This window comes from Ovis aries, chromosome 18 (genome assembly GCF_016772045.2).
Source record: "Ovis aries strain OAR_USU_Benz2616 breed Rambouillet chromosome 18, ARS-UI_Ramb_v3.0, whole genome shotgun sequence".
Lineage (NCBI taxonomy): Eukaryota > Metazoa > Chordata > Mammalia > Artiodactyla > Bovidae > Ovis > Ovis aries.
Window position 1 is genome coordinate 13,744,357 of NC_056071.1, and position 17,728 is coordinate 13,762,084.

General features: G+C 52.6%; 1 protein-coding gene across 1 annotated transcript in view; it reads left to right on the plus strand.

Annotated features, from left to right (window-relative positions):
* Positions 1 to 396: 396 nt before the first annotated feature.
* Positions 397 to 17,728, plus strand: part of FAM174B (family with sequence similarity 174 member B) — a 39,818-nt gene continuing 22,486 nt past the window's right edge. The window contains exon 1 of the mRNA XM_027957047.2: positions 397 to 887. Coding sequence (XP_027812848.2) covers positions 538 to 887 — 350 coding nt within the window. The 5' untranslated portion in view covers positions 397 to 537. The remainder of the gene's footprint in view (positions 888 to 17,728) is intronic.

The following is a 17,728-nucleotide window of genomic DNA, read 5'->3' on the forward strand; positions in this document are numbered from 1 at the left end:
GACGCTGAACTATAAATATACAGAGTGCACAGGGCATTCGGCCGCACGCTTCATTCACCTCGGAGGCTGCGGTTTCCGCATCTGTAGAATGGAGTCTTTGATTCTCTGGCACCATCTGAGTTGCTGGGAGCTAAATCAGCTCTTAAAGGAGGGTAACGGCAATACCTGTCTCCTAAGGCGGCTGCCGATATCAAAGAGATAAAACGTGTGACGTGCAGCACAGCTCCTGGCGACTGCTACTTCTCCCAGGGTGTCCCAGGTCCCCGGGGGAACAGCGCAGCCCGCACCCGGCCTGGTGGCCTGCCCCGCCCACGTGGGGCCGTGGCCCGTCGAATGACTCGGTGCAACGTGTTGGTGGCGGCGGCGGCCGCGGCCGCGGGCGGCGCGGACTCTTCCGGGCGCCGCAGCTTCCTGCCAAGCACCGCGCAGCCGCCGGGCTCCGCCGCGGGAGGACCCGGGCCAGGCCGCGGCGCCGCTGCGGGACTCGGGGCTCCGCCGCGCGCGCGCCGCCCGGCCCCCGCGCCGCCGGCCCGCACCATGCGCGCCGCGGCGCCGCCCGCGCGGCTGCTGCTGCTGCTGCTCCTGCTCGCGCTCCTGGGCGCGCCCGCCGCCCGCGCCAGCAGAGCCCGGTCCGCCGCCCCTCCGCAGCCCGGAGCCGAGCGCCAGCCGCGGCCGCCGCCCGGCCCGGGGCCCGGGAACGCCACCGGCACCGGGTCCGGGGAGGCGGCGGGCGGCGGCGGCGGCGGCGGCTCCAACAGCAGCGGCGACGCCTTGGTGATCCGCATCTCCAGCCTGCTCCGCGACCTGCCCACCCTGAAGGCGGCCGTGATCGTGGCCTGCGCCTTCACCGCCTTCCTCATCGCCTGCCTGCTGCTGCGAGTCTTCAGGTGGGTCCGCCGCCCCTTGCAGCCCCGCGGGCCAGTCCGCCCCGCCGCCCCGCCGTCACCGCGCGCCTTCGGCATCAGCGCGCACATCAGACGCTCCGGCGCGGGAGCCGGGCTGCGCTTGTGCTACCCCGGGACTCTCGGCCCTGCCCCGCAGGCTTTTTCCCTCCTGCACACTGGAATTTTCTCCTGTTTGAACGATAAATGTATACATATGCATATGTATAGACATGTGATCAGCCACTCAGTCGTGGCCTACTCTTTGCGACCCCACGGTCTGTAGCCCGCCAGGCTCGTTTGTCCATGGGATTCTCCAGGCAAGAAGACAGGAGTGGTTGGCCATGCCCTTCTCCAGGGGATCTTCCTGACCCAGGGATCGAACCCGTGGCTCTTCTGTCTCCCGCATTGGCAGGCGGGTTCTTTACCAGTCGCGCCACCAGGGAAGCCCGTAGCACATGCATATGTATACGTAAAAGTATTCATGTATAAAATATTGAATTCCTTTTAACTTTCCGCTAATGCTTAACACTAACAGTTTTATACTTCTTTCACAGATGAAAAATTTTCCGGAGAGGCAAGGTGGCTTACCCAAGTAAACTCAATGGTGGAAGTAGGGTTGGAACCCAGGCCCGCAGTACCCACCCTCTGTTTCCTTTTCGGGTCTCTGATGTGCCACCTGCTTGTTTTCTTTTCATTGGTTCTGCTACCAAAAGCAGCAGTGTCTATCGGGTGGGCTGATTCCAGGATACCTGTTGGAGGCACAGTTTTTTGAGCCAGAGAGTTGGAGCTGGGCTCCAGGACGTTTGGCGGCCCTTGGTGACCTCGGTGACTTTCTGCCTAGATGTGAGAGATCTCAGAGAGGCTGTTGTAGGTTTCTCAAGTTCAGGGAGAAAGTGGGAAATTAGGAAGACTGTCTGGAGTCGGGAGCTGGAGAGGGCTACAGGCAATGCAGGGAGGGCTGCGTTTCCCCCCATGGCTGGGAAATACTAGTTTTGCAGGAAATGAACCAAATGTATCCTGTTACTCAGGCGGGCCTCCGGGAAATCTGGGCGTATGTGTGTCAGTTTGTCACAGCCTGTTCCCTCCCCTTCTTAGTTTACACAGAGTGCTTGGGTGTTTGATCAGCTGTTGGAGGTTTGGGGCCAGGGGCTTACGAGCATTTTCAGAGCAGGAGCAGAAACCAGATCTGCAAAGGCAGGTCTGGGAGCTCTCCCTTGAGGTTTGCTGCTGGTTTCTGTGTGACTTGGAGGCAAGGTGTTTCTTTGTGGGTCCACGGGATTAAATATGCCTGTGGTCCTGAAAAAATGGAGAAGGGAGCACTGTGGGCCCACAGTCCCCTCCTCCATCCCCTCTCCTCCCCTCTCCTGGCTCCAGCCACGTTGTTCCCCTGTGTGCTGACCCCCTGACCCCCTCTGCACCCCATCGTTCCCCCTGCCCTCCTTCCTCTGCTTGCAAACTTCAGTGGCTCCCTGTACCCACTACCTGGGTGTGGCATTCGGGTGCCTTGAGATTAGCCCTGGAGCACCTTGAGGCCATCTGCCCGTCCTCTGGACCACTCGTCGCCTCTCTCCTTACACTCCCGGCTGCCGGCTTGTGTGTTTTCCGCTCCTGGGCCTGTCCCTGCCACACGCGTACTGTGACTGCACGCGGCCACCGGGGCCCGGCTCCCACGCCCCTTCCTCTGGGTCGTTTTCCTGCACATAGGGGCCAGGAGGTCCCTTCCCTTCCTTGCTGCCCCCAGCCCAAAACTTGTTCATCCTCCAGATGGCCCTTCTCATGTCAGGCTGGTGGCTCTCCCACTCAACAGACAGTCCTGGAGGGTGGGCACGTCCCATCCTGTGCCGAGGCACGGCCTGGCCATCATCGGATGTGTCTGTCATCCTTTACGGCCTCCCCAATCACTTGGTTACATTGAACATGAATGCCCCAGAGCAGCTCTGAGCCTGGGGGTTTGAAACATTTTGCTCAAAATAGGCCTCCCAGCCCACAAGGCGGTGTACTTTTTCAGAAGGTATTTGAACTATTTTGCCAGTCTGCTCCTTATTACCCAGGAGAGGCGGGAGAACACTCAGCAGCCTGCGGCCAGATGTGAGGGTGCGCGTCTGAACTGGAGAGGACGGGCCCTTGCCGCCCAGGGAGCTGACTGTGCAGAGAGGGTCCGACTTCTCAGGAGAGGCAGGTTATGGCCTTCTTCTTGTGGGGTCGAGTTTCCAGGGGGGACAGCTGGCACCCCGGTTCTGATGTGGACAGCGTCAGACAGCTGGGAAAGGCCCTGATGGTAGACAGTGCGGCCCCACGTGCTCCTTGGCAGAGAGGAAAATTGCATCTCAGTGACCGTGACAGTGTTAATCTCTCAGTTGCGTCTGCCTCTTTGCAACCCCATGGACTGTAGCCCCCGATGCTCCTCTGTCCACGAGGATTCTCTAGGCAAGAATACTGGAGTGGGCTGCCATGCCCTCCTCCAGGGGATCTTCCCAAGCCAGGGATTGAATGGCAGGTCTCCCGCATTGCAGGTGGATTCTTTACCGTCTGAGCCACCAGGGAAAGCCCAGGATACTAGAGTGGGTAGCCTATCCCTTCTCCAGGGTATCTTCCCAGCCCAGGGATTGAACCTGGATCTCTTGCATTGTAGGCAGATTCTTCACTGTCTGAACAGCCAGGGAAGCCCAGGGAGTGTGGGCTAAGTTGTATAGTAGATTCTAGAACACTGTAAGCCCAGGGTGTATACTGTGGCCTTTCCGCAGGCCCCTGCAGGCTGCCTTCATCAGGCTTCAAGAAGGCCTGTTGCCCTGGGTGGACATCCTCCTAGCTCCTTGGCCTGCAGTGAACACGTCCTGGCCGTTCTACCCCCAGTCTCCCTGTGTCGTCTCCCCTGGGGCGCCCCTCCACCTGCCGGTGCTTCTGGCTCACTTTGCTCTGTCTCTGGAGTCACAGCAGTGTCCTTCAGCCCGGTGTTCCTGCAGCCAGCCTTGTCTCCACTCCCGTGCATCCTCCTCTGTTCTCACCCTTCTGCCCTCCCATCCCCGCAGGCACGGGCTCCTCAGTGTTCCTACCAGCTGGCTTTTCGTACCTGGGGTCCCGTTCCCTCTCAAGCCTCCATCTCAGCTCTGCCAGCTGCCCCAGCCCTGCTGGACGTCCAGGGGTCCTCCAGGGGCATCTTGTGGCCTTAGCTCCGCATGTCACTCCGATCTTCTGCATCAAGTCCCCTCCGCTGCCAAGACGTCGTGACCAGCTCACTGCTGTTTGCCTGCTGGGGTGTCACCTCCTCTGAGAAGCCCCCCAGCCAGGGCCCCCCAGTGCTCCCAGAGCACACTCGAGATTTGAATTTTTGACTTGGGGTCAAGAGCGTCACTGGATGTCCCAGGTGGAGGGCTCCTAAGAGCAAGACTGGCCCGTACTCATTTGTGCCTCTCTAACGCCTCCTGGGGCTCCAAGCACAAGCTGGCATCTATTACGGATATTTTTAGCAAATGAATGAACCCCTAAGTATTTTGCCTTGTTGGTGCTTCCCAGAATGTCTCTGTCATGAGCTATGCGGCTAGTGCAAGGAGCCTGTGAGGTAGGAGTTTGTCTGGATGGGGGCCACCATTTCCATGACGATGGATACGGAGAAGAGGGGGAGAGTGTAGTACGTGTTATTGCTAGCCCACGTGTCTGTTTTCCCTGAAGGAGTCACTTTACTAGACAGCAGAAAGAATGTGGATCCAAGGAAACTGCTAACTTAGAAGCAAAGAAAGGTATATGCTTTTAATCAAGCAATTCCATTTCTAAGGTACACACATTTTTTACTGTGATATCTATTCTTTGCTTCAAATTTTATTACTTCAAAGAAGAAGTAAAGATGCATGATCAATGAAGTTCAGAGCAGTTCTGTTTAATAGTGAAAATGTTTAAGTAAGCTTGATATCTAACAGTTGATTACACAAATTATGGTAGTCTTTGTAATGGAATACTGTGCAGCTGTGAAAAATGATTTGGTCTAACTCTACATACTGTTAAGTGGAACAGGTTACTAAAAGCATGTGTAGTATGATCTCATCAATAGATAAATTAATATATATATATGAATTTGCAAAGAATTTTTTGTGTGTACACACGTGACTGTGGGAGATACTTAAACATTTTTTTTTTTAATTGGAGGGTAATTGCTTTCCAACGTTGTGTTGGCTTCTGCTGTACGTCAGCATGAATCAGCCTTAGGCATACATGTGTCCCCTCCCTCTCGAACCTCCCTCCTACCCCCCACCCCACCCCAGCCTCTAGGTTGTCACAGAGCGCTGGGCTGAGCTCTGTGTGTTACACAGCAGTTTCCCACTGGGTGTCTATGTTGCACGTGGTAATGTATATGTTCCAATGCTACTCTCTCAATTCATCCTGCACTCTCCATCCCCGGCTGTGTGCACACGTCTGTTCTCTATGTCCGCATGATTCTTTATTATTTATTTATTATGTACTTATTATTTATGATATATTTCTACATTGTCTGAATTTCCTTTCAGCGGACATTTACTCATTTTCTCTCTGTGCACTCAACTGTCTGCTGCCCCCTTAAATGTGTTCTCCTGAGGACCTGTGTAAGAGTCTGGGGTGGACCCCTCGCAGTGGGGCTTCTGGGTCCCAGGGGTGCTGTTACTTGGCTTCCTTGAGGATGTATCAGCTTACCCTCCCACCCTCAGTATCTGGGACTCTCAGATCCTCCCATCATATCTGACACTTAGTATTATCTGAATTTCTAATGTTTTCCAAAAAAAAAAAGTAGATTTTTTTCCTGGCAGTGAGAACTTTTGGGGTCTGCTCTATTAGTCAGACCTCTTAGCTGCTCTCTTTTCTCATCTGTCCTCTCTTGGGTATGACTGGGCATCTCTCTACTTGTTTTTGCAGATCTCCACTTCTTCCTGAGGTTGAGCCGCTGTCTCTTCCCATACATATTCATTTTATAATTAAATTTATTTCCCATACATATTAATCAATCTGGTGTTCCACCTGCAGAATCATACAGCTTTTTAATGTATTGGAATCATTATGGAAAACTATTTGAAGACTGTAGACAAACTTGGAGGAGGGAAAGGCAGTTTTAGTGCCTGTTGGTGAGGGTACCTTTGTGTGTGTGTGTGTGTGTGTGTGTGTGTGTGTGTGCAGTTCTGCCTGGCTTGCAGTAGGGTCAGCCCTCCTGTGTCTGTTACTGGTTACATGGTTATGAGAGCTGGAAGGAAATAAACAAAGAAGCTGTGTTTAGGAAGTAGAAAACTCCTCTCGGTTTGGATGTTAGGAAGCATCTCATGGGGTTGCATGGACTTGGGGATAACGCGTGTAACGCCCAGTAGCTGCTGATCAGAACCAGTTGCCCTCCCCCGCCCCACGCTCTCTGAGATCAGGCTCTACCCTTTGAGAGCCAGGGGAATCTGACTTTACTCTCTGGTGTCTTATGAACGAGGTGGAGACAAGTCACAGAGTGCCACCTGAAACCACGACTCTCCTTTCCTCATCCTGGGAAGCTCCCGGCTCTCTTGCCAGGCCAGGTTTCTCCCAGATCTCTGTTGGCTGCCTGCCCACCCCTTTATTTCAAAAGCTCTGTAAAATCGTCTTATCTGAAAGGAGGGTTTGTTTTGGTGCTTCCTGGGGGACGAGGAGGAAGACAAATTCTAGGTGATCTGATATTGCCCAGCTGTCGCACTTGGATCAATGGCAAAGATACACGCCGTCAGAGCCTGAAGACGCTGGAACCGCGGGAGCTTAGTTAATTACTAAGCCAGGTCTTTGAAAAGCAGCCAGAACATTTCCTGCTTCTCCTGGGATCCCCACATCTCCCATTGTTTGTCCAGAGAATGAAAGTTATTTAAGAGAAAATATAGAAGCTTAATACTTTCAGTATTTTGGGGCAAGTATCTGAAATGTTTTTAGTTATTTATTGCTCATTAGTGTATCAATATTATTTTAAAAAGTTGGAGTTTTGGGCAGGGCTCTGGTTACAAAGTTAAACCCCTTTTTATGACTTTGGGTTTGTGGCGCTTGTGTAGCACCAGGAGGTCATTTAAAAAAAAATTATTGAAGTATGATTGATTTTCAATGATGTGTTTAATTACTGCTGTGCAGCAAAGTGACTCAGTTACGCACATAGGCAATCTTTATCCTACTCTTTTCCATATGGTTCATCATAGGCTATTGAAAATAGTTCCCTGTGCTGTACCTTGTTTATCAGGAGGTCCTTTTTAATTGCTTGGTTACAGTTTTGAATTAAGGGAAGAGTGATAGCTGTGAAACATATCTATCTTAGGTTTTGCTTTGCAGAGTAATTTCCTTTTTTCTTTGTTTTCCAGTTCTATGGAGATAACACAGACATACCACACTATGTAAGGTTCCATGGACAGCATAACGACTTGGTTATGTACACTATGAAATGATGACCACAGTAAACATAGTTAACACCCATCGTCTCTGATAGATCCCCCAAAAGGAAAAGAGATAGTTTTTTTTTTTTCCTGGTAATGAGGAATTTTGTGGTCTTAGCAACTTGCCTGTCTACCACACCGCAGTGTTAGCTATAGTCATGGTACCCACTCCATCCCCAGGACTTACTGGTCTTATTGGAAGTTTGTACTTTCATCCAGTTCCCGTGGGTGTTTAATTTTATACACCACAGTGAAGGAAGTGTTAAATAAATCTAACTCAGCAAAAATCCAGATTAAAAGCAAAGAGGGGAGGGAGCATGCCCTTGATTGAGATCTCCACCAAGTTAGAGAAGAGACTGTCAACCAGAGTGAGGTAAGTTAGAGAAAAATAAATGTAGTATAGTAATGCATGTATGTGGAATCTGAAAAAAATTGGCAAAGACGACCTGATTTACAGAGCAGAAACAGAAGCACAGATGCAGAGACTGAAGAGAACGAATGTATGGATACCAAAGGGGGAAAGGGAGGTGGGGGGAATTGGGAGACTGGGGCTGGCGTATATACACTACTGATGCTCTGTATAATAGCCTCTGTTTTTCACATGGTATAAACATCCCTGATGCTGGGAAAGAGTGAGGGCAGAAGGAGAAGAGGGCTATCAGAGGATGAGATGGCTGGATGGAATCCCCGAAAGAAGCGACATGAACTTGGGCAAACTGCGGGAGGTGGTGAGGCACCATCATCCCCTGGAGTGCTGCCGTCCCTGGGGTCCCAAAGAGCCAGACGCTACTGGGCGATGAACCACAGCAACAGCAGAATGGAACAGACCGCGGATGAGAGCCTGCCGTGCAGCGCAGACAGTGCTGAGAAGAGAGCACCGATGAGAGCCTGCCGTGCAGTGTAGAGATAGTGCCGAGAAGAGAGCGCCGATGAGAGCCTGCCGTGCAGTGCAGACAGTGCCGAGAGGAGAGCGCCGATGAGAGCCTGCCGTGCAGTGCAGACAGTGCCGAGAAGAGAGCGCCGATGAGAGCCGGCCGTGCAGTGCAGAGACAGTGCCGAGACAGTGCCGAGAGGAGAGCACCAATGAGAGCCTGCCGTGCAGTGTAGAGATAGTGCCGAGAAGAGAGCGCCGATGAGAGCCTGCCGTGCAGTGCAGACCATGCCGAGAAGCCTGCTTGCTGCTCTCCGGTGGCCTGAATGAGAATAGATTAGAGAAAGAGGGGGTGCAGCTGTGCACATGACTGGCTCGCGGTGCTGTGGAGTAGAAACTAGCACAACACTGGAAAGCTCTGCATGTGGGAGAAGTCAGGGCTTTCAGGGTTTCTTTCCTAGGGCGGATTCCGCCTGCCTTGGGGTCATTTGGCCCCAAATGAACAAATGTGTCTATAGACCCGAATATGTCTATTTTATCTCCCAAATTCAAATCGTCTGGCAATTTCCGGGGATGTTTTTGGTTGTCATGACTTGGTGAGGGGGCATTTTGTGGCCAGAGAGGCTGCTGGTGGGCATTCTCCAGTGCCCAGGACAGAGCCGCTCGCCAGTGCCAGCCCCTGATGCCAGTAGTGCAGGTGGGCACCTCCTGGCTGTCTCTGTGAGCAGGTGACCTAGCTTTTCTGGGCTTCTGCTTCCTAGTGCTAATTAAAGTACCTGCTGCTCAGGGCTGTTGGGGTGTTTGCAGTGAGACTGGGTCTATCAAGTCCCTGGCTCTCCTTTGAGCACCCAGGTGTCTCCTATTATACTGAAAAAATGACCCGGAAAACAGACGTAACTATGCCCAACCTTTCGGTCTTGCTTCTGCCAGTAAATGAGGATTCAGCCATATGGCCAGGATCCTCAGACAGGTGCATCTGCTTCTGAGCCTTTCCGAAGTGAAACTGGTGACTCTTTAGCCTGTGTGAGCCTCCCTGGACACTGAGGACCCCACATAGGGTCCGTCCCCCCCACTACTGAATTTCCCTGGGGAAGGAGTGCCTCATAACTGTCCTTACTGCCAGGCCTGCGGGGCCCCAGGACCTGCCACTGAGTTCTTCTATCAAATTGGAAAGGGACGAAAATCCCTCTTTAATTTAAACCTGAGCCCTCCAGATGAGCTGGCTTTGCTCACAAGCTCTTGTGTCCATGTACCCATTGAGTTTGGGGGCTTTGCAAACACAGGCTCTTCTTGAGGTATGGCGGGGCACAAGTATGGGTGGGGTGGGGGTCTCCAGTGTCAATGTCTGCAGGAAATTATGTAAGGAGAATGTCTCAGGAGGGAAGCCCTCCAGGATTTAGCAGAGAAGGTTTCATGGGTTGTGAGTGGAATTTTAGTTTTATGACTGATGTTTTGGTTCTATTTACAAAGGGAAATTCTGGAACCATGAATTTAGAATCATGTTGGCATGGTTTCACTATTAAAAAATCTGTATTTAATCTGAGGTGATCTGCCAGGAATCCGGACTTCATCTCTAGGGTGCCGGGAGAAGGCAGTCCCTTCTCGTTGGCAGGTGTGGAGCAGAAGAGGGGCTATGGCAGAGCCTGGACAGGGCTCCTCAGGCCCGGGAGGGCCTCAGGGGCTTGTAACCTCTTGGGTGTGGGGTTTCTTTGCACTCAGAGCTCCACTGGGCTTGCTCCTTCTACCCATAGTACAGATGAGGAAACTGAGGCCCAGAAATGGGAAGGGTTTGTTAAGCTCACTCAGTGAGTTTGTTGGAAGAGTAAGGCTCTAGCCCAGGTGTGCTGATGCTCAGATGTGGTGGGCTTGGCTTTAGACCAGTCATGTGGTTCTCCCTGAAGCTCAGCTAAGGAGCTAGCAGAGAGATGGCTGAGTGGATGGAGAGATCCTTCCAGTGTGTTTAATGAGACTGGCTGGAGAAGGAAATGGCAACCCACTCTTGCCTGGAGAATTCCGTGGACAGAGGTACAGTCCATGGGGTTTCAAAGAGTTGGACGGCTGAGTGAGTAACGCTTTCACTTTCACTGGAAGACTAGACGGTGTGGAAGAAACAGTCAAGGTGAGGAGTTTCCAGTTCAGTTTGGGAGATGGGATGATGCCTTTGTGTAGTTTTCCTTGGCAGGTAAGAAACAGTCCAATTCTGTAGGGAGTCATGTGTCAAAAGCAGTACTTGATAACTTGCAAAAGGACCTATCAAAGCCCCAGGGACTTTGATGGGGTACTCAGTGGTCAGGGAAGGGCATGTGGGGAGAAGTGAGGAGGATTAGGACCTGACGGGGTGGGAGGAGAAGCAGAGGGTCTTTCAGGACCAGCTGGCTGGGTGGACAGCATTCGTGAAAATAATCATGTGGGGATCATGGTGACAGTAATAATAATAGCAACTAATATTAAGCCCTTACTGTGCGCCAGGCTCTGTATCACACATTTGACATGCTTCCTCATTCCTCGGAGTGTACTCTCCGAATCCCGTTTGGCAGATGAGTAAATCAAGGTGCAGAGTGATGGAGTGTCTTGCTCCTGGCCGTGAGGCTGGTGAAGGACAGGAGTCTGATTTCTTTCTTTCTTTATGGATTTATTTATGGCTGTGCTGGGTCTTCATTGCAGTGTGTGGGCTCCTCACTGCATGGCTTCTCTTGTTGCCGAGCGTGGACGCCAGACCGTGTGGGCTTGGTCGTTGCAGGGCACAGGCTTAGTTGCTCCGCGGCATGTGGCATGTTCCCAGACCAGGGATGGAACCTGGGTTGCCTGTATTGGAAGGCAGATGCTCAGTCCTTGGACCACCAGGGGAGTCCCAGGGGTCTAATTTCTGATCCAACATCCTCCCCACCTTGGTGAAGGGGTGGTCTGGCAGGGGAGAAGGCTCGGTGAGAAAGAGTGTGACAGAAATGCCACAGAAATGCCAGCCACGTAGCTGGATGTCTCGGCCGGGGGTAGAGAGGTTGGGAGTGCCCTTGAGAAGTGGCTAGCCCTGAGCGGGGCTGGTGGTGGCAAGGGCCAACCCACTGCCACATGGCAGGGGCACAGGGATGCTGAGAGGGTCACTTAAGACGTGTGTCGTGAGCACAGTGACCCCTGAATTTCCGGGCTGTGTTTGGGCTCCCTGGGTCCACCAGAGAGTCCCTCCTGGTCCTCATGCTGCTGCCCGTGCACCAGCAGAGCTGCCCGAGGGGCTTCCTCCCTCTGCCTTTAGCCTCACTGCCCTTGCCTGGCACTTCCCGTGTGGGCAGAGTGGACCCAACCCTTTGCAAACACGCCTGGGAGCTGGAGGGAGGAGCAGGTCTTGGGACATTTGCTGTTACTGCATGTCATGTGACTCCTCAAACCGGTCAGACCAAGCCATGCTTCTCTTTTCTCGAACGAGAGGTGGATCTGTCCCTCAGGGACCAAGGGAAGGAAAGGGTGGAGGCGTAACCCTGAGGTGTTACGAAGAGGAACCCCAAGGCTGTCGTTGAGCTGGTTGGGGTTCACTGGCCTGCATTGCCTCTGGTCCTGTGTAAGCCCCAGGAACACTGGGGCTTCGGGGCTCCAGGTGGGTTTTGGGCTCTGCTGATGATGGTGTCACTTTGTTAATCCCTCGGGGATGGTGCCAGGAGAGGAAAGGAACTGCTCAGCTGTGCAGGTGACGACCAGCACCTCTTCATGGTCAGGGAGCTGCTGCTGAGCAGATCCCAGACCTCAGTTGACCATGCGTATCAGTCCACCTCTCTGGGCCCATGATTTTAACTGTATTGTTCTTCATCACTCATGCGTGGCACCCAGGTCCCACTAAACGGTGGTCAGGAAACTAAGTCAGAGGCTGCAGACCGATGGCCCACAGCTATGTTTTCGTGCTTTGTTTTGATCAGCACAACGTTTTTATTTTTTGTTGGAGTTGATTTGAAATGTTTTAGGTGTACAAAAAAGTATTTAGTTATACACACACACACACACACACACACATATATTCTTTTCCAGACTCTTTTCTGTTATAGGTTATCACAAGGTATGGTAAGTCCCCTATATATGAACCAAGTTGCAAACTTTCTAAAATGCAAATGTGCATTTGCACGTCTAGTCACATCAGTCGTGAGTGATGACTGCTTGCCCTCCGTCTCCGGTTGCCGATGGCCCTTCATCTCTGCCCTCTCCCACCCCCTCTCCCTCCTCCATCACGAACTCTTCTGGCCTGTTCACTCCGTGCCAGCCCCTGAGTGCCAGCTGTTGTGCAGTACTACTGCGCTTTTCAAGGTCCTGCACTGTAAGGTTAAAGATGTTTTCTTTATCTTGTGTGTTAGTTTTTGATGTATTATTTGTGTGAAGAATATTGTAACCCTACCTCAGTACATGGCTATATAGCCAATTGTATTAGTCAGGTACTGAGGCTAACTTTGTTGGACTTATGAACAGATTTGGACTTAGGTGCTCTTGAAATGGAACTTGTTTACACGTAGGGGACTTACTGTAGTGAATATAATTCCCTGTTGGTGACTGTTTGTTTTCTAAGTCTGTGAATTTATTTCTGTTTTGTAAATAAGCTAATCTGTGTCATTCTTTTAGATTCCACATAAACACACAGTGTTTTTAACAACTGAGATAATTGAGAACACTTCAAATTGGGACTTCACATGAATATCCAGATCTGCTTTTTTCAACAGATGGGAGTATTTATGGAAACACACAGCCCCAGTAACAAGTGAGAATAATGGTGTGCGGGGGTGGGGGGAGCTGGGTAGGCGCGATCCCACCTCATCTGCGTTTGCGAGACCCTATCTTTGTGTCTCCTTGACTCCAAGCGGAGGTTGGCTGCTGATCGTCACCGCATTTGTTTACATCGAGCCGGCCTGGCTTCACTGCTTTCCTGTGCCTTCGGGCCCTGGGGCGTTTGCGTCATTCCTCTTGGCTGGGTGCTGGCGCTGAAGCAGAGAGCCTGGTGATGTGGGGAGGGGAGGCCCCAGGTCAGGGGTCGGGCCTGACACTGATGCTCCTGTACTCGGAAGGCTCTGGAACACCTGTGTTCTGGAGGGCTTGGCTGGAGCCCTGTTAGCGTTGGGCTGCTTGAGGCCCTGAAGCTCTCGCTGCTTTTGTCTCATATGACCGAGAGCCTCAAGTTGCCTCTCTGGAGCGGAGCCAGGTGAGATTCAGATCACCCCGGGCCTGGGCTCAGTTTAAGCTGCTTTCAAAGGAAGGTGATGGGCAGAACTTGGGGACTGAGCCTTCCCTGGTGGCTCAGATGGTAAAGAGTCTACCTGCAGTGTGGGAGACCCAGGTTCGATCCCTGGGTCAGGAAGATCCCCTGGAGGAGGAAATGGCAACCCACTCCAGTATTCTTGCCTGGGAAATCCCATGGATGGAGGAACCTGGCAGGCTACAGTCCCTGGGGCTGCAAAGAGTCAACACGACTGAGCGACTTCCCCTTTCACTTCCCCAGCCTTGGGTTTGCCACTGAGCCTGGGGTTGATGCCAGGCCATTGCCCCTTCTTGGGAGACGTGGCACTGTTGTGGCTGTCTCTCCTACACCTGCTTCTTTCCACCATGGTGGGGCTAGAAAGTGGGTTTGGGGGTCGTGTCCTTTCTCCAAGCTTCTTGGCTGTCTAGGGAAGGCTCAGTTATGTTGTGTCCTGAGGGAGAAGATGTAGGGCAGAGGTCGGAGGTTGGGCACTTCCCTGGGGGTCCGGTGGTTGAGAGTGCCTGCCACTGTGGTTGATGCAGGTTCGATCCCTGGTCCGGTGACTAAAATCCCACGTGTACCTAAGCCCACATGCCTCGGCCACTGAAGCCTGCGTGATTGCCCTGCAGCGGAGACCCAGTGCAGCCAAAAACGTCACAAACAGGAAAGGCCTGTGTCCTCGAGGCCTCGGAAGCTTCGGCCCGGCGCGAAGGCAGGCAGCTGACTCTCAGCAGCTGCTCGATTCGGCCTCTCCCTTACACATTCTGTTTTCATCTTCTTTATTAATTTTCCAAATGTCAAAGGTGGCGTGTTCCTTGGAACAAGTAGTGTGGTTTCAGCAGAAAGCCGGCCCTTGGGCCGTAGAGCTGTTGGCTTTACTGGGCTTCACAGCGGGCACAGCGCGGGTGGAGGAGAGGCCAGAGATGCTGGGTTCAGCTCCTCATGTCAGCGCAGGTGAGCAGGAGGCGGCGGGCAGCCTCTGGGTAGGATGGGGCCCTGGGGGTCAGGCCACGGACCTCTCCAGGGAAAGGGTCTCCTGCCCCAGAGGCAGGCCTGCACACCCCTGGCCTGTTTAAATCTTTACCTGAATTACTGCCTTTGAATTTTATTTACTTGTTTATGCGTTTTAAAAATAGCTCACAGATTCACATGGCTTGAAATTCATGAGGAGCCAGGGTGCGTAGTGAACAGTCCCCTTCCCAGCCCTGCCCCTGGGCCACCCAGCTTCCTTCTCCGGATGCTGTCAGCTTCTTGTGACCCTTTGAGAGAGATTTTATAAATGCAGAAGTGAATGAATGTGGTAGATATGCATGCATACAGATATATCTCTCTTTCCTGTTATTAAAAAAAATGCTTATTGATTTGGTTGGTTGGTCAGGTCTTAACTGTGGCACACAGGCTCTTCCTTGCGTCCTGCAGGACGTTTTGGGTGTGAGGGCCTCTCTAGTGTGGCACATGGGCTCCAGAGTGTGTGGGCCCCAGCAGTTGCAGAGCAGGGGCTTTAGTTGTCTCGAGGTACGTGGGATCTTAGTTCCCCAACCAGGGATTGAACCTGCATCCCCTACACTGCAAGGCAGATTCTTAACCACAGAACCACCAGGGAAGTCCCTGTCTGTTTTTAATGACAGCTTCGTAAGATGTCACGTGCCTTGCAGTTCACCTATTCAAAGTGCCCAGATCGTGCTTTTGTAGTACATTCACAGAGCTGTGCGCCGTCACCTCGGTCAATGGTAGAATATCGTTCCAGAAGGAAATGTGAGCTCACTCCCTGCCTCCCTCCCACCCCTCGCCATGGTGAGGTCCGCTCCTGGAACCCCAGCGGCACTTGGCAGGTGGTCAACGTGGATATGAAATTCAGGTTCAAGGTGAGGACTTGGCTGGAGGCTCCCAGACAGAGGAGTTGGAAGGACTGAGGTGGAGTCAAGGCCCTGGATGCTCGGCCTATGGATCTGATTGCTGTGCCCCCAGATTGAACTTCTGACAGCAAACGAGCCCTTCCGGCTTTGCGTTGTTCTGTGTGTCTTTGCAGGGGAGGCTGGGGCGAGCAGGCCCCTGTCCACGTGGGTCCTCTGGGCTCCCCTCGCGCCCCAGCCTCCAGGGCGCATGGGGAGACCAGCTTCTGAGCAGCTGTCCAGCGAGCCTTTGAGTAAACAAACCCTCTGGCTGTAGGATTACATTTCAGAGGAAAGGAATTGGGACTTCTCTGTCTTGTTAAAAATGTGTGTTTTGGCCCCAGTGGAAGGGTCCTTTGTCTCTTCTATAACTTCTCTGGGCTTGCTGGGTCCCGTGAAGCTCAACACAGGCAATTTGTTTAAAACCACCATTCGCTGTCCCTCTGTGGAGGCTCCTGGTTTAGCGGGACCTGGCACCAGAAGAGAAAAACGACGGCCACGGGGAGGTGTGCTGTTGAGGATGGGCCAGCCGCATCACTGCTCATTTCCCTCCCTGTTCCCTGAATCCCCCCCTTGTTGGGCAGGGGGTGCTGTGGCAGTTGTGGCAAGCTGCCCTCCTGCTCATCTTCCCCACTCCCTGCTGGTGCCCCCAGGCCCAGAGGAAGCAGATCCGTAACTAGATACACCAGGATAGGAGCCCAAGTCTGACTCTGACTCGGGCCTCTGTCTAGAACCAGATGCTCCTTCTCAAGCTGTGTCCCAGAGGCTGCCCCCTGCCCCCTGGGGACCCTTGGGGAGTTTCAGATTCCCTGTAGCCACGTCCCTTTCGCCCTTTCCTCAGACCAGGATGCTGGTGAGCAGCCCTGTGGGAAGGGGCCGTTGGTTGTCTTGGAAAACCAGTTGACTGGTAGGCCCTGAATGAAAACTTGGACAGCATCGTCACCAAGACCCTTCATATGTGTGGTTCTTTGCCTCTAGGACCAGAACAAAGTTCCTGGGGTTTTAAAGGGTTTGATGAAATGGGAAAATTCTACTTACGTGTGGAAGGTTTGTTGTTAGAATGTGGGAGAATCAGAAGATGGTGTTTATCCTCACAGCCGTGCTTGCGTTCCTTTGAGACCCACTGACGGTCAGAGCTCCTTGTTTGTGTGTGACTGAAAGCCCTGGCTGGACAGGCTTTGTTGACAATGAGGGTAGTTTGTTGGTGTCGAGGAGAGCTGGCGTCATAGGCGATCTGGAGCAGGGTCTTTTCTTCCAGTCTCCTCTACCGTGTTGGTTTATTTTCCATTCCTTTCTTTTTTTAAAAAACAAAAACAAAAACTTTTATTTGCATTTTTTTGGGGGGGGTGGCATTTATTCCTGGGCTGTTTTTATTTCTTGAGTTTCTTCCAGGGTATCTTTTTTCTCCTGTATGACCTCCTTTTCTGGTTTAGGGACAGTCTGTTCTTTTTGCAGTGCGGATCCTCTCCGTGTGGCAGGGAAAGCTCAGCTTGATCCGACCCTGAGCTCTGTAAGTCCTGCTCTGCATCTTGGGGGCTTGGTTCGCCTGGACCTGCTCCGTGATCAGAGAATCTACATCTAAACCTGTAAATTCAGCACCACTCTCTGCATTTCTGAGCTTGTGCTGTCAAAATTCAGCACTCCTTTTGGACCAGCGACCCTGCGTCCAGCCCCATTGTTTGGCCCGTGCGCACCTGCCGACTCCCGTGTTGTAACACTGGAATGGCATGCATTGCGCCTTTGAAGTGACGCCCGTCACATTCATGGTGGTCTTCCAGATATGCATACCCTTCATGGCCTGGGCAGTTTCATGGGTGTTCTTAAAGCGAACGTGAAGATTTGAACCTCTTGGTTTGCGTGATTTTGTGGGGGTTTTTTGGGTCAGGTGAATGGCGAACCATTTTTAGAGGTCACCTCAGAGACCGCTTACCAGAAAAGGATATTTTCCGTCTCTAGAAGGTGGCGAGGTGGCTCTCACCTGGGTGATTCCCTGCCTCTTTGCTGCCTGCCCAGCAAAGGTCACTGGCTCTGATTAGTCACATACTCCCCCCAGCCTCCCAGTCAGGGCCTCGGGGTGGCAATACACTGATTTTGACTCAGACTTAAGTCCCAGGTCCACTCCTGGAACTGGGGGTGTGGCCAGTGGTCAGGCCTCCTCTTCCCCTAGGGACCATGGGGCAAAGGGGTTCACAAAGGATACAGATGCCCAAAGGAGGGAGGAGACGGAGGCTGGCCTGTCCCAAACCAACTCGCATCCAGAAGGAGTCACTATTAGAAAGCGTTTATTATGAGCAGTCAGCCCCGATTGCTTTGAAATAGGACTGTGTGAGCTGTGTTAAGCAGCAAGTTCCAGAAAAATGTATACCAAGGGCAGAGAGTTCCCTGGTGTTAAAGTTAAGTGGAGGCGGACTCTAATGGAGTGTGGGGTGAGCTTGCAGAAAGAGTGAGTGGAGAACTGGAGCCTTCCTCTTGGCCAGCACGAGGTG